The sequence below is a fragment of the Pseudocercospora fijiensis genome (genome assembly GCF_000340215.1).
Source record: "Pseudocercospora fijiensis CIRAD86 unplaced genomic scaffold MYCFIscaffold_2, whole genome shotgun sequence".
In the NCBI taxonomy this organism is placed as follows: domain Eukaryota; kingdom Fungi; phylum Ascomycota; class Dothideomycetes; order Mycosphaerellales; family Mycosphaerellaceae; genus Pseudocercospora; species Pseudocercospora fijiensis.
The window spans coordinates 5,409,641-5,423,733 of record NW_006921533.1 but is presented as its reverse complement, the minus strand read 5'-3'; the positions used below and the strand labels follow the sequence as shown (position 1 = coordinate 5,423,733).

At 45.3% G+C, this 14,093-nt stretch overlaps 5 protein-coding genes across 5 annotated transcripts; 3 read left to right on the top strand and 2 right to left on the bottom strand.

Moving 5' to 3' along the window:
- Positions 1 to 34: 34 nt before the first annotated feature.
- MYCFIDRAFT_172231 (uncharacterized protein) lies at positions 35 to 896 on the bottom strand (the record flags this gene model as incomplete). The annotated part of the gene is made up of 7 exons (XM_007925543.1): positions 35 to 67; positions 99 to 409; positions 442 to 490; positions 529 to 587; positions 659 to 669; positions 695 to 790; positions 850 to 896. The coding sequence occupies 7 exons, from the start codon at positions 894 to 896 to the stop codon at positions 35 to 37; spliced, it is 606 nt and encodes a 201-aa protein (XP_007923734.1).
- Positions 897 to 1,025: 129 nt separating this feature from the next.
- On the top strand, positions 1,026 to 4,588 carry MYCFIDRAFT_172230 (uncharacterized protein; the record flags this gene model as incomplete). Its single annotated transcript, XM_007925542.1, has 15 exons — positions 1,026 to 1,579; positions 1,619 to 1,805; positions 1,864 to 1,987; positions 2,016 to 2,223; positions 2,260 to 2,299; positions 2,327 to 2,456; positions 2,498 to 2,580; positions 2,609 to 2,699; positions 2,729 to 2,735; positions 2,765 to 2,819; positions 2,846 to 3,003; positions 3,025 to 3,082; positions 3,124 to 3,203; positions 4,460 to 4,520; positions 4,556 to 4,588. The coding sequence occupies 15 exons, from the start codon at positions 1,026 to 1,028 to the stop codon at positions 4,586 to 4,588; spliced, it is 1,869 nt and encodes a 622-aa protein (XP_007923733.1).
- A 2,136-nt stretch (positions 4,589 to 6,724) lies between these two features.
- Positions 6,725 to 7,631, top strand: MYCFIDRAFT_172229 (uncharacterized protein; the record flags this gene model as incomplete). Its single annotated transcript, XM_007925541.1, has 9 exons — positions 6,725 to 6,761; positions 6,817 to 6,873; positions 6,911 to 6,992; positions 7,035 to 7,145; positions 7,192 to 7,251; positions 7,278 to 7,317; positions 7,385 to 7,470; positions 7,506 to 7,554; positions 7,593 to 7,631. 9 exons carry the CDS (start codon positions 6,725 to 6,727, stop codon positions 7,629 to 7,631), a joined length of 561 nt encoding a protein of 186 aa, XP_007923732.1.
- Positions 7,632 to 7,684: 53 nt separating this feature from the next.
- On the bottom strand, positions 7,685 to 9,141 carry MYCFIDRAFT_172228 (uncharacterized protein; the record flags this gene model as incomplete). Its single annotated transcript, XM_007925540.1, has 13 exons — positions 7,685 to 7,699; positions 7,725 to 7,759; positions 7,793 to 8,023; positions 8,070 to 8,075; positions 8,099 to 8,162; positions 8,198 to 8,305; positions 8,334 to 8,367; positions 8,418 to 8,449; positions 8,484 to 8,544; positions 8,576 to 8,782; positions 8,830 to 9,019; positions 9,051 to 9,080; positions 9,111 to 9,141. 13 exons carry the CDS (start codon positions 9,139 to 9,141, stop codon positions 7,685 to 7,687), a joined length of 1,044 nt encoding a protein of 347 aa, XP_007923731.1.
- Positions 9,142 to 9,174: 33 nt separating this feature from the next.
- On the top strand, positions 9,175 to 11,186 carry MYCFIDRAFT_172227 (uncharacterized protein; the record flags this gene model as incomplete). The annotated part of the gene is made up of 8 exons (XM_007925539.1): positions 9,175 to 9,222; positions 9,258 to 9,472; positions 9,504 to 9,691; positions 9,736 to 9,937; positions 9,969 to 10,022; positions 10,058 to 10,124; positions 10,162 to 10,245; positions 11,139 to 11,186. The coding sequence occupies 8 exons, from the start codon at positions 9,175 to 9,177 to the stop codon at positions 11,184 to 11,186; spliced, it is 906 nt and encodes a 301-aa protein (XP_007923730.1).
- Between the last annotated feature and the right edge of the window lie 2,907 nt (positions 11,187 to 14,093).

The window sequence follows — 14,093 nt, the reverse complement described above, 5'->3', positions numbered from 1 at the left end:
CACTCGTTTAAGTATGCCTGTCCTTACGATCCGATCAACAGCCGGTCGTGTGCTGGGCCGCACGTACCTACATCCGACCTTTGCGTGGTTCACCAAACCATCGTACGGCCGGCCAGCACGATTGCCGGGCAATTGAGTTGACGAGAATATGCTTTGCTGGGATCCAGGCCCGAACAGGCCGTATTAATAGCGGATTCCAGCATGTCATACCCGTAAGCTCGCCCGAACACAACCTGAACGACCACGCTACACCTAAATAAGATGTTGAGCTCCGGTCCTCTGGCGTCCTGTGCCTGGTGCAAGGCTTCTAGTTGGTTTGTGCCCGCTCGGTTCGACTCGAGCAAGACTGTGTAGGCAGCGTAGCTGCTCGGTACTTCATACACCGACTTCAATATGGGTGCGGAAGTGACTCTGTGTGATGAAGTAAATAAATGACTCCACCCGCTACGGACGATTTCCAATCCGGCCAAGATGGATAGCAGTGGTCAAGCTCAGCGACCAGAGAGGCATCTACAAGCCTTATGCTACGTTATCATAGATGATGATGATGATGATGATAGCCAGAGCCTGTCGCACACAATTGACGACTGAGGATAGAGCCTAGAGGGTATAGGCCTCGCCCTGCGAAGGTTCTTCTTCTGGTCTATTAAGCTCTGACCTTCTAACGCGCTATGCCAAAAGAGGCAATCATCACATGGCAGGCCTGAACATGGTATCGCCAGGAACGGCAGCAAACACATCTATCCAGCGGACCATGAGCCAACAAGCCTGCAACCCGCCATCCAGCGTGCTCGAACATGCTTTGTGATGGACCGTGTATCTCAACTACTAGGTAGCGCAACGCGGTACATCGCAACCTGCTTCGATGCCACGATGTAGGGCAAGCTACTCTGCATATAAACTACGCTGATTCCTGTTCCTGCCCTCTTCCTTCTACACACACATCCCGACGAACTTTCGAAGTTCAGTGTGCAGTACTAGGACTTTGAATCCTTCTCTCCAACACCTCTAAACCATCCAAGATAATGCAGCAATCCCTCTTCCTCCTCTTTGCCATTGCGGCAATCGAGACGTTGGCCAACCCGGGCAATGGCTACCCACTTGCTGCACCCCATCCAGACTTCGCCAAGCGAGCTCTCATGAAGCGAGATGTCAACAGCCCTAATTACGCCCAACAAGCGAATCAGGCAGAGTACAAGGCATATCTCAACACGCCTGATGGTCTGGATGAAGCGAGCGAAGTGCACCAGGCGCAGTACGCAATGCTTAAAGCCCTGGCCGAGGCAAAGGCCCAAGAAGCCTACGAGTTCGCTGTCAATGCAACGAAAGCAATGAAAGCAACGAAAGCACCTTCCAGCGGCTGTAAAAGCTCTATTTTCGGCTTCTGTCTCGATGACCTGAGTAAGTTGAAGGATCTTGCAGCAGCAGTTCAGAAAGCATCTCCAGCACCAGCTCCGGCAGCAGCACCGGCAGCGGCACCAGCAGCGGCACCGGCAGCAGCACCGGCAGCGGCACCAGCAGCGGCACCAGCAGCGGCACCAGCAGCAGCACCAGCAGCGGCCAGCAACGTTACAACAGTGTAAGTAGAAGACAGGGAAATCTCGATGCCTCAATGTAGACTGACGACCATCAACAGCTGGGTTCCATATCTCTACCCTAACTACTGGGGAGGTTATTATTATACATATTACGCCGGATATACCTTCACAGTCCCTGCGGGCTATCCACAGCCTGGCAAGGGCAAGACTGGTTGTAGCGATGTGAAAAATCAAGGCTACATCTGCAATGCTGCCTACAACGAGCTTGTAAGTTTCAGACCCGAGAGATTCCTCGCCAGACTCTCACTGACATCCATGGCAACAGAGCTATTGCTTCAAAGGATTCCCATACTATTTCGGCTTCGCCGCTGGCGCTGGAGGCGGAGTAGGTAGCGTCACTGTCGCAAAGTGCTGCTTCTCTGGCACTTGTGCTGCTTCAGACGATGGCAGTAAGGGCTTGTGTTACTGCAACGCTAGTTCTTGAGCGACATGCACAGCACACAGTCTCATTTCTCAACTCTTGGACACGGAAACGAACCCTGGACTCGGCACTTTTGGCATTCAGCATGATACCCATCATCATCATCATCATTCATTCACTCATTATTTTACGACACAGAGTAGCAAGACAGAGCTACATCACCGCCATCAGAGGCATAGACACGACGACAGCCCGACACAGCGGGTAACGACATTGCATAAATCGCATTTGCACAACGAGACTCATCCCGACAACAGCAGCGGGATCGACATGGACGAAGGTATCATCATGACTGAAACTTTGGGAGGAAGACACGATCCAGTATGAACCAAACATACATTGGTTTAATGTATACTATCTATACCCACCTGAGAGAGAGAGAGAGAGAGAGAGCAGGGCTCATCTCATAAGCTGTAGTATATCAGGCCTACAAAGAGGTGTAGGGCGACAGAAATCTGAAAAAACTTCAAAAATTTAGAGATGTGTATCCACCTTCCAAAGAATTTGTCGACTGACGTTGGACCATCCTGCTTGGCGAAACGCTATATCTATATAGAAGTGGTCATGCGGTATAGCGACAGTTCAATAGCCGGAAGGTCGAATACCCTACTGCAATCTAACTTCCACTGTTCCGCATGGACGTCAAGTGGTTGTGGCCAGCCAGCCCACTCTCCGCTCGCGTGCGGTATGTGTCGAATACTTTGTTGAGAGCTCCCGTCTTCTATTCTAGGCATTGAGCATTGAGCAACTCCAAGTGCCGGCAAGCTTTTTTTTTTTCGTTTTTCGATTTGCTGGAGTATGTTTCTAGAGAGTTTTGAACTTTGAGGTAATCGAAAAGAAAATTTATTATCCCTTGTGGATTTTCAAAATTTATGAGTGTGGTAGGGAGGCACCTGTATGTACGATGACATGGAGCGGGGCGGAACTTCCAAAGTTCATCAATGCTGGGTTGGAGCTCGGATACATGTACAGGAATCATATTGGGTGACAGGTGATAGGGGCGAGTGGTATTGGGGTGGGAGGTGAGGTGAGGAAGTTATTTTGGATAATGGGTTGGTGGATGGTGAATAGAATAGATGCAGCTTCTTTTGTTTATAAGCATAGTTGTTGATTACTGATTACTCTATAATCAATAGTCACTGTAATCGCTGTGACTATGATTATGATTATAGAGTCAGTAATTAGTGACTATAATTAGTAATCAGTCGGCTGTTTCTAGGCTATACTAGGGTGTATGTTACACCTACAGAAGATATCAAATTTGCACTGTTTCCACCTGTTTCTATAGACAACAATACATCCGTAATAGGCGACTTTCATCGAGAGGTAAGTAAATCGAATATAGGCATAGGAAGTCGCTAATTTGGATAGGTTGCCGAGTTACTAGTGCCTTCTTAAGAGGAAGAGCTATTATTATCGCTATCGCCATCGCCATTATAGACCTCTAACCTATTAACTACAGCCTTCTTAGCAACGTAGAGCCATTACCTACAGTTGTTGCTAAAGGATATACTAGCCACCTATCCAACTCTTAGCCAAACCGACTATTATATCACTCCTGCTTAGCTCCACTTCTAACAAGCCGGCATACTATCCTTTATCGACGAAGTAGCATAGAATGACTTCGAGCAGTATATCGGAGAGGCGGAAAAGGAAGGCTTATAGTTGCTATATCGGAGGGTTACGAGGAAGACGACAAAGAGCCTTCGGTATGCTTAGGAGATCGTTAAGAGGGCTAGTAACTACCAAGAGCGTGTTACTAATAGCCTTTAGAAGGTGTGTAAAGGTATAGAACGGAAGGGCAGGCGGATAGCACTAGGCTCTCATCGTTACTTCAAATTCGGAAGGAGGTGTGTCTGCTCCGAAGAGTGCTTTCTCGGGCTAAAATCGTGGTGTCCGCTGCGACAGGTGTATTTCAAGGCTCGTATCGACAAGGTGCTATACCGTGTAATCGATAGCGAGGGTGCTAAGGGCGACAATGAGGTTATTATTATTAATTAGATATAGAATTAGTCGAAGAATAGTATTCGAGCTTGCTGTCGCGCCTATAAAGATTGCGTCATATTAGCCCTTAGGGTCTAGCTAAGCCTAATCGGAAAGCGTCGCTTAGCACGGACGGCAAGGTCCGTACGGCTTGGCCGCACGCTAGCAAACTCAAATCTCGAATTTCATTGTTTAATTCAAGACAGCTACACCTTCGAGATGCGAGATAACCTCCGCAAGACATATAAACCAACTTAGAAAGTGCTGGAAAATTATGTAAATACCTAGGCATCGAGACGGGAAAGCGACCTGCTAGATCGGATACTATTCCGTAAAGATTCGAGCGATCTAAGCGACGTTCCAACCTCCGAAGCTAATAAGCCGCCGTCTCTAACACTAGACGATAGCTTATTCCTTTAGTCTACCTCGCAGTCCTCGAATACAGTACAATCGACAGCGACAGCGACAGCGACAGCGACACCGATAGCGACACCGACACCGACACCGACACTCGCCGAGTTAAGAAAGAGAAGGAAAGGCAGGAACCGCCCAGATCCGGCGTTGTAGGAGCATGCGAGAGCACTAAAGGATAGTGAGCCTTTAAAAGTAGATAGAGGCAGGCATAAGGCATTCTACTATAGACACTATAACGATAACGACCCTAACCGGTACGCCTCCAATTCTAGCAACGCGCCTTAGCACCTAGCTAAGAAGCACTTTATCTTTGTCGGCATTGAGAAACGGAAGCTCGAAGGCAATTATCAATAGAAGAAACAGACACAGATTGACCTCTCGGCGCTATAGAAGAAGCAAGGCGTTATTAACTCGGACAAGACCATTAATATCCTACAAGGAGCCGCCGATAAGGACAAGTTTAGGTACGCTCTCGCTCGCTATGCTACGGCTAGCAGCATTCCTCACAACGCACTAATTACGAAGGAATTCAGAGACCTAATATTAGCGGTTAATCCTTACGCAGAAAGCGTGCTTCTAAAGAGCCACACCTTACTATATCCTCGTATTCTATACAACTTCGAGAGCTAGCGAGAACGAGTCAAGATAGCACTATTAGAAGCACTTAGCTATCTTCACTTCTGTACTAATACATAGAAGTTATAGCACGGCTACAAGTTCTTCTAGGCGATTAATTGCTAGTACATTAATCCACGCGGTCAACTAGTCCAAATACTGCTAGATTTGCTACAACTTCCGCCTAGTTCTTATACTAGTAACTTCCTTGCCGAGAGCGTCTTGCCTTGCTTCTCAACCTTCGAGATTGCTAATAGTAGGCTTAGCTAGATAACGACTAATAGCGGCTCTAACAATAACACCCTTTGTCTTACTATTAAGCGCTTTATGGACTCGCAAGGCTACTCGTAGAAGAACCGCCGCCTCCGCTGTATTAGTCACATTCTCAATCGTATAACTATAGCCTTTATGTTTGCTAAGGACGTAGAGGCCGCTAAAAGTGAGGAATTTGATCAAACGGTACTTAGCAACGATAGCGACAATATCTCTATATCGAGGTAGCTCGATATAGACGTAGAGTGCTTCGTTAAACAAGGACCATTACAACGGCTATTTACACTCGCTAAGCTTCTACGGAAGAACGACTACAATAACATCTTCCAAGAGGTCTGTAAAGCCTAGCTACAACTGCTATATATAGTGCCAAAGATCCCCGGTAAAACACGCTAGAATAGTTAGCTTCTAATAATAGAAGAGGCCATTCAAATAAGGCCGATTTTGAACACCTTCTTCGATAAAATGCCGCACCTGCGCGAGTTCAGCCTATCCGAGGACGATTAGAAGGTGCTAGCTCATACACGGAGGTTTCTTAGTCCCTTCAAAGAGGTCACTCTTCGGCTATAAGGCTACACTGTTACATTCAATATGTATCAAGAGTCTATAGAATACCTAAGAAGCCACTTTATACGCTTAGCTAGCGAGAACGCTCACCGGACGGTCCTTATTAGGTCTATTAATGTAGCAAGGACGCTGTTCGACAAGTACTACATCCTTAACCAAAAGAGCCCTCTCTACGTTACTATAGTATTGCTACATCTAAGCCGACGACTTGCCTAGCTTAGAGGCCGCTCCGCAGTAGACATAGACACTACCTTGTTACAGTCTACAGCGCTTTAGAAGGACTACAAGATACGCTTCGGAAATAGCCGTCAACTACTAGCTACGCTACAGCGCTTATTTAAAGGACTATCGGACCTCGAGCGCTAGCAAATTAAGTCTCAAACTGACCTAGTTGCTGCTAATAATGACCCCTTCGAAGCCTTCATTTATGCTAGTCCAATAGCACTGCCACTAGTTAGCGAGAAGCCTGTTCTTATAAGCCCTATCGACTAGTAGGTTTAATAGCGGAAGACCTGCGATCTAGCACTATAGCAACTAGCTATTAATACATTGTTAGCCTTCGCTATGTCCGCTAAGTTAGAGAGGACCTTTAGTATAAGCCGCCGCACTGCTAGATGGGACCGTGCACGCATGAGTAGCGACTATATTCGTATAAATAAGTGCTCGAAGAACTAGACAAGAACAGGGGTTGCTAAGGTGCTATTAGAACTAGCTATACTAGAAGAGGTAGAAGAAGGGCTATTACTAGCCTCATATTCAGTCTCAGGTGCTAGCAACAACGACGACGGCTTGTAAATCTATCTCCTTCTTAACCCTAAGCATCACTAGGTACTAATTATATGATTACGTGACTATGAATACTGATTATTCACTTATTATTAACTATGATTGTGATTACAGGCGCTAACTAGTAAGTACTCAGTATTCAACAACTATGTTTATAAGTTACTGGTTGGTACGGATCATGGACGGCTTTGATGGAGGGTGTTACAAGGACCCTGGGTGTTGTAATAATATAGAGCGTGGAATGAGATGCAAGCTTCGGGAGAAGGATTTCAATTGGCTGGAGATGATCCTCCAAGAAACCGTGAAGTGGTCAATGGAATGAATATTGCGGCTCCGTGAGAGCTTCCAAAGGGTTATGTGAAAGTGAAGTCATGAAGCGTAAGATGTGTGAAAGATCAGGAAGGAACGAATGGCTTCGACGTGTCGAAGGGGTTCTACTACCAGCCAATACTAATGCAATCTGTTCAGGAGCCAGCTTGGATCGCTGTGTCAGCAACTTGCACGCGAAAAAGAGACTTGATCAAATGTGCATAGCCAGAAAATGCATAACATGGCAAGAAGATCTTCCTTGAGGTTCCCCGAGCCTGAACTCTAGTGTAGGAACACCTCTTCTCTGATAGCAGCCAGCTGCATGTCGCCATTGAGCATTCCAATGAGCGCGTGCGATAAGCCGGCATACTCTTGACGCCATAGTGAAAAAACTCAGTAGCGAATTTCGGCAGGATAGGTACTTGAAGATCCTGTATGGCTGACAGCAGTTGCTGAGTCAATCAATAGCGTGCGATTGGTCCTCCGATTGATGACTGCTTGGAGGTCCCCGCAACGTTTTAAATGTTTTTGAGGAGCAGATTTTGGAAGATTGCTGACTTGAGCTCGGGTGGCAGATCAAGTAAGTTCGTCATGTTGCTCTAATGCGCTAGATTCGCGTACGTTAGCTTCGTGGTGCTGTATGGTCTGTATTGAGTTCTGGGTAAAGTAAGAAGTTAGGTACTAGTGTTGAGTATTATACAGCCTTGCATGAAGCACTTCAATGGAATAGCGGCTTCGCATTTCGCACAGACTTTCACATGATCTTTATACATGTGACAAAGCTTTGCTGAGACTCAGCACTGTTTTGACCCTCGGGTTCCAAGACGCGGCGGGCACATGCATTTGAGCTCGCTGTGTGAGTTTCGTGTCAAGCGGCCATCCATACCGCGTGTATGCAACAGGCGCTCTGATTGAGGACGATGGGCGAGCGGAAGAAGGCGAATTGTGACGCAAGGCTGTAACAGCCTGGCTGGGTGGCTGGCTTGCTTGCTCGCTGGGAAATTACGCTTGACCAAATGCGCACCCGTCCCAAGCAATGCAAGCCACCAAGCATTTTCTTATTTTCAGTCCGAAACTATGCGCAAGGCTCTTCTAAACGCCACGAATGGCTTTCAATGCATTCTATCCGAACTGGTATATCTGAAAAGAGCGATTTCTTTCGGCGTTGACGAGGTTGCGATCATATTTCGGGGCGCCTCGGAAGAGCAGTATCTGGCGGGGGTAGAAAGACGTCAGAGAATCGCGAGAATGATGTGGTAGAGCGTATTCCAAGTAGCTTGGTGATCCAGGCCATTATGCCCATCGTTAAGCATCTTCCAGTCCTCTGGCGATGATCTCGCTACCATTGACGTCGGTGTCCTTGTTACATCATCGTTGTGAGCCTGCCAAGATCGCACTCTGCTCTTCGGTACTGTTGCAACGGCTGAAGGAGAAAGTAGACGTCGTGTCACGGCAAGATTGAAAAAGTAAGCTGCTCATTGGCCTTGGATTGACAAGTTTGTGATTTAGAAGTGGACCGCGATGGCGTCCAGATCAGGCTGATGGAAGGAGTAGATATCGTTCACAGATGGGCAGGCACTTCAGACCAATGCGGCATGTGAAGCCTGACCAATAACTTAATCTCATACGTTTTGGCGTTGAAGACTTGAAGTAATCCATTTGGCAGTCCTGAAGCTCCTTGTCCTGGATATCGCGGGTTAAGATCCCGGTCGTAGCCACATCTAGATTCCAGTCGTCGCATTTCCCTTCCGAAACGAGTCGAAGCACGACGACTTCTGTTCCCTTGGCTATTGCTGCCATCGTGAAGAAACATGGACTAGCGTGTGTCGATCAGAAGCGAATAGTTTCCGTTCTGGTTCGGACGATGAAGGGCCGGTATGCTTGTGTACCGAGACAATTCTTAGCGCCCAGTGGGGTTCGTCCAATCCAGAGAGGACGGCGTTGTTGTAGGCGATGGATGTGTTGCACAGATCTGCCACGACTACTGACAGACTTTGGTAAAGTGTCGTATGTCGGCCATATATATGATTCTTGGCCAAGTAGAAGAAGAGCTCTCGAGTGAACTTGTGACGTCGGCCTTTGACCCCTGCCGATTTCGGGGTATTGAGTTCCGGCTCTTGAAGCATGTGGGAGGTATCACGCACAGCGCAGTTGATTACTTACGTAATACTGCATTGTCGGCGGTTAAATTGGCTTCGTTAATTGCCTATGTTCTGTCTATTCTATGGACTGACAAACAGTGTGGAAATTCTTCATGTGCCAAGAAGTCATGTGACAGTCATGTGACTGAGCTGATGCGTCACAGGAGGCTCTGCTCCCTACATATATTCGTCCAAGAAGTAGGGCGCATGCAGCAGTGGTGGAGCCGTTGTCATGCTGGAGGAGATTTCCACGGGCGAGTGCACAAAGCTATGGCGAAGCAATTGGCCAAGCTTCTCGAGCCGGAGCGTCTGCTGTTCATTGAGGAGCCGCTACTCTCTGAGAGCGTCGAAGGCATGCAGGAATTGTCGCGGCATGTCAGCACGCCAATTGCGCAGGGAGAGCGGTTGTACTCTCGATGGGATGTCAAGCCGTTTCTGGGAGGATCGCAGCGTCGATATCCTTCAGCCCGATATATGCCACTGCGGCGGCATCTCTGAAACTTTTCGGATTGCAAAGATGGCCGAAGCGTATGACATTGCTCTTGCTCCCCATTGCCCTCTTGGCCCCATTGCGCTGGCAGCGAGTGTTCAAATTGATGCGACTTCCGCCAACTTCGCCATTCAAGAGATGCCGCTCGGGAAGGTTCAGACTTGACGAGCTACACAATGAACGCGGAAGTGTGGAATGTGCAGGATGGTATGATCGAGCTCATGACTGGGCCAGGCTTGGGGATTGAGATGGACGAGGAGGCTGAGCGCGCAGCTGCGGTCGATGCGAAGGCTTGGAGAAGTCCGCATTTCGTTGGTCCTGGCGGTGAGATTCGCGAGTGGTGATGATAGCACATCTGTTGTTCCTGTCAGTGCCCATATCTCATTGGCGCCAATGATTGACCTCGTGCAGCAGGTACTTCTCCAGTCGATATGGAATTCTTTGTTGATGGCATCGGCAGTGGTGCCCAGGCCGATGTCATATCCCTGCAACGTATGTGCGTAAGTATGTTACGAGTACTTCATCTCGTGCCCCGCTGTCTTGTCCTACTCTTTGATACCGTAGAAACTGGTATCCAAGCCTACTACTTGTAGTAAGCCCACCCCTGTAGATAGGCCCACTGCTAGATATTGTCCTTCCGTAACCAAGGTGTCGATTGAGTTATAAGCCTACCCTTATTTAGTGTATTGTAGAAGCTATAAGCGGCGTAGAAACAGTAGTTATTGTAGCATACGTAAAGGCGTAGATTGCGGCCGAATACAGCTCTCTCCGGAGGCTAAATCTAGGCTAAATTTAACCTATTCTTAGCCTTTATTCCTTCTCTTTCTTATACGGTAGATCGATCGATAGAATAGACCGAATAGAGGTAGGTAGGCGGCGGTATAGTAAGCCAGACACCTACTAATATTATTAGTTTAAACGTACGCCTTCTAAGCCTTCTAGGTAGGTTAAAGAAGAGCTATTGTCGCCGTTACTAGCCCCTAGATCCGAGACCTCGATTTTATAGACTCCTTAGCGGCTATATACCTAACAAATATAGCTAGAGGTAGACTAGCTAGAAGCCTATAAGCAATAGTAGCGAAGGGGAATAAGAGAGGGTCTAGATTAGCTATAGCTTAATTATCGAGACACTCTAAGCCTGCCGTCGATTTAGCGCGACTTGTATACTTAACTCTAGGCGGAAATAAAGTAGATAAAGGATAAATTAGCATCTCTAAAGGCCGCCGTACGTAATATACTTACTATATATTAGCATATAGCGAAGATTAAGGCGTAGAGGTTGTTATTATAGATTAAGTTGTCTTAGAAGTAGTAGAAATATATAATATTAGGCTTATTATTACCTAAGGTATACGAGGTCTTAGCGGCTTTCTAAAATCTTTAATTCTATACCTATACCTAGTAATACTATACAATTACTTTCTCGAACTGTAAGGTAGTAGATCTATATACGCGCTCTTATACAAAAAAACAACGAAGTAAATCGGTTATATAGTTATCAAGAAACTAGTAGTAATATATAAAAATCCGAGATTCTCGAGCTTGCGGGGAAGTATCTCGGCCGACTTTCGCCGAAGCTTTACTTCTAGATTATTGCAACTCTTTACGACGATGTTATATGCGCTATAATAGTCCGATTTAGATAAACGATAGCGGCGGAGCTTCGTATTAATACGTACTATAACTCTATTATATATTATAATATATAAAAACAAAAGGGTAGTATTATAGAATATAGCAATCGGTATAAGCTAATCTCGGCTTCGAGCGTCGACGAAAGCTAGCTTTAATCTTTAATATCGGACTTGTGTTCTACGTCTTAGTTGCCCTCGTACTACTCCCTTATAGTACCCTTATCGTCCTTACTAGCTACAAGATTAATCTATATATTATTAAGTTGCTTCTAAAGCTCTACTAGCAATTAGAATGCTAGTATACGGTTAAGGGGACCTAATTCTAGCGTATAATCTTCCTTTTTAATTAACTAGTCGGGGATTGAAGGGTTAAAGGTATCCTCGTATATAACAACCTCGATTCCGTTATTTCCTTTAACGATATTACTATTGCTATCTTTGCGGCGATAGTTACTAATTTGAATACTAGGCAAATCCTTAATCTAAATACTATCGTCTTTACTACTATTAGTAGGCAAAGTAAGGCCTAAATTGCGGAAGGTCTTAATAATAAGGTCCTTCTTCTTAACGTAGATTTTCCGCTACGCTATAGCAACCTACTTTGTTATTAAAACTCGCCGCTCGTAGACTAGTTAATCGATCTTCTTAGGGTAGTAGAAGATATAGTCGTCGTAGCACTCTTTAGTATAGTCCTTTAGTAGTTTGTTAATAGATGCATCTAGTACTTAGATATAGCTAGTATAACTACCTAGAATAAAGGAAGTAATAGTATTTAGCTTACGGAAGCGTTGCAACACTCGTTCTATCTTCTAAGTAGAGTAGACGTCTAGTATAAGCAACTATAGCATGTCTCTTGTCTCTCTAAGTCTAGGTATATAGGCAAACTTCTAACTCTTCTTAAGCTACTTTAATAGTACCTCTTCGTTATACTAGGCGTTAGTTTAGAACATTATATATACGCTAGTATCGTAGAATTGCTTCTCGTGCTTGCCGTAAGCTATATTTAAGAAGCCTAGACTACTACGGAAGATAATTAATAGCTTGCCTCGCTATAGACTATTACTATAAAGCTCTCCTTAGAAGGTTGCCTGCCGCTTAAACTAGCCGGACTTGCTAGTAGTTATTCGGACGGTCTTAGAGCCCTTAATATTATACGTCTGTTTAGCGCGGAAGTCGTACGGTAGTAGCGATTGATCTGTATTGCTTATTTAACCGAGAGAATAACGTCCTTTAGTAATAGGATAAGGGGTCTTACTAGGCCGACAAATACTATTACGGCGGTTAAATTGAAGCTATAAGACAATATAGTAAAGGAGCTCTTTAGGTGCCTTCTAAGCGGTCTTTATCTTCCTTCGAAGGGCTATATTCTACCGTCGTTTATAGCCTATAAACTAACCCTTCGAGAACTTAAAGTATTCGAAGTAGAGTCTGTCCCTTAGTAAAGAGACCTTGTCTAGATAGAGCGTAGTATATATCTTCTTTGCAGCCCTAATAATCTATGCGTTATTAACTCTAATTCCTTATTCTCGAGCCGTTATAATGCCCTTATAAAGGGCCGCCTCTAGTTAAGGAAGAAGGGCTAATCTATTACTATTACTAACCTATCGAGACTCCTTCTTCGAGTTGCGAATAGTAGTCTTATTTATAAGCTACTCTCTTGCCTGTTTGCGGTCTATTTTAAAGCGACGAGCGGTCTTCTTAACTAAGACAGAACCGACGACGATAATGCCGCCCTTCTTTTTATACTTCTACTTCTTTAACCTTATATAATCGACTACCTATAACTTAAACTCGCGAAGATAGGACTTCCGCTTTCTACTAACTCGAGTAAGGCCGGCGACTTCTATAACCTCCTTATCTTCGTTAGTTACCTTATTATATATATTAATTAGTACCTCTAGATCGGCTACTTCTTTATCCTCGTTATTAATCTACTCGTTACTCGCGCTAGCGGCGACTTCTACTATTATTTCCTTTATAACCGTATCCTCGCGAGTCGTAGTAATTAGCGCCGCCGCGACATTATAAGAAGGGTATATTAGCAGGTAGATAGGGTAGTAGTAGGTATAGGTAGTATTCGATAAGGAGCTAGAAGGAGAGGGAGGAAGGCAGGCAAGTTAGCCTATTACCAAGCGCTAAGCCCTGCCTAAGGCACTAAGACCCTAGCTTCACTTGGCCTAGTTATATACTAATTACGTATAGCCTCTTTAGCCCTAATATACGCTTCCCTTCTAAAGGCCGCGCCCTCGTAGCCTGTCTATATTCTACGACCTCTATTGCCGCTAACTTAGCAAGTCTAACAAGCTACTTAGCCCGCGCTAAATTAAATACTTAACTATCTGATTATGTAACTATATCAAACCTTACCTCTAATATAGTACAATGTCTAACTCTAACTACGCTATCCCTATATATAATAAACTATAAAGTAATATGTATCTACAAGATTTAGGGGCCTTCGACTAATTATAATACGAGCGCGTCTTCCCTACTATAATAGGTAGACGTACGAGGTATTACAGCCCTGCCTCCGCTCTAAGTAATATTATACCGAGTTCTTTACGTCTACTCTTAAAAGACCTAGCAATGTCCGCTTCCGAGGGTTTGTCCGCTTCCGAGGGTTATTATTCTTATTATTCGTAGTTTCGCTAGCCCTAATTAGCTAGGTTTAGCAGCCTTTAAGTATTAATCTTATCTTATCTTTTTAAAAAACACAGCTCGTCTAGTTTCTATAGATAAAGGCTATTATAAGTATAGTAGTAGAGGTTCGCCTCGCTTAAAGAATCGGAAAGATCGAGGAGTAACCTATTGTCCGCAAGATCGACCCCGGCTAGCTTAGCTCTATAGTTTTGCCCTTAGTTA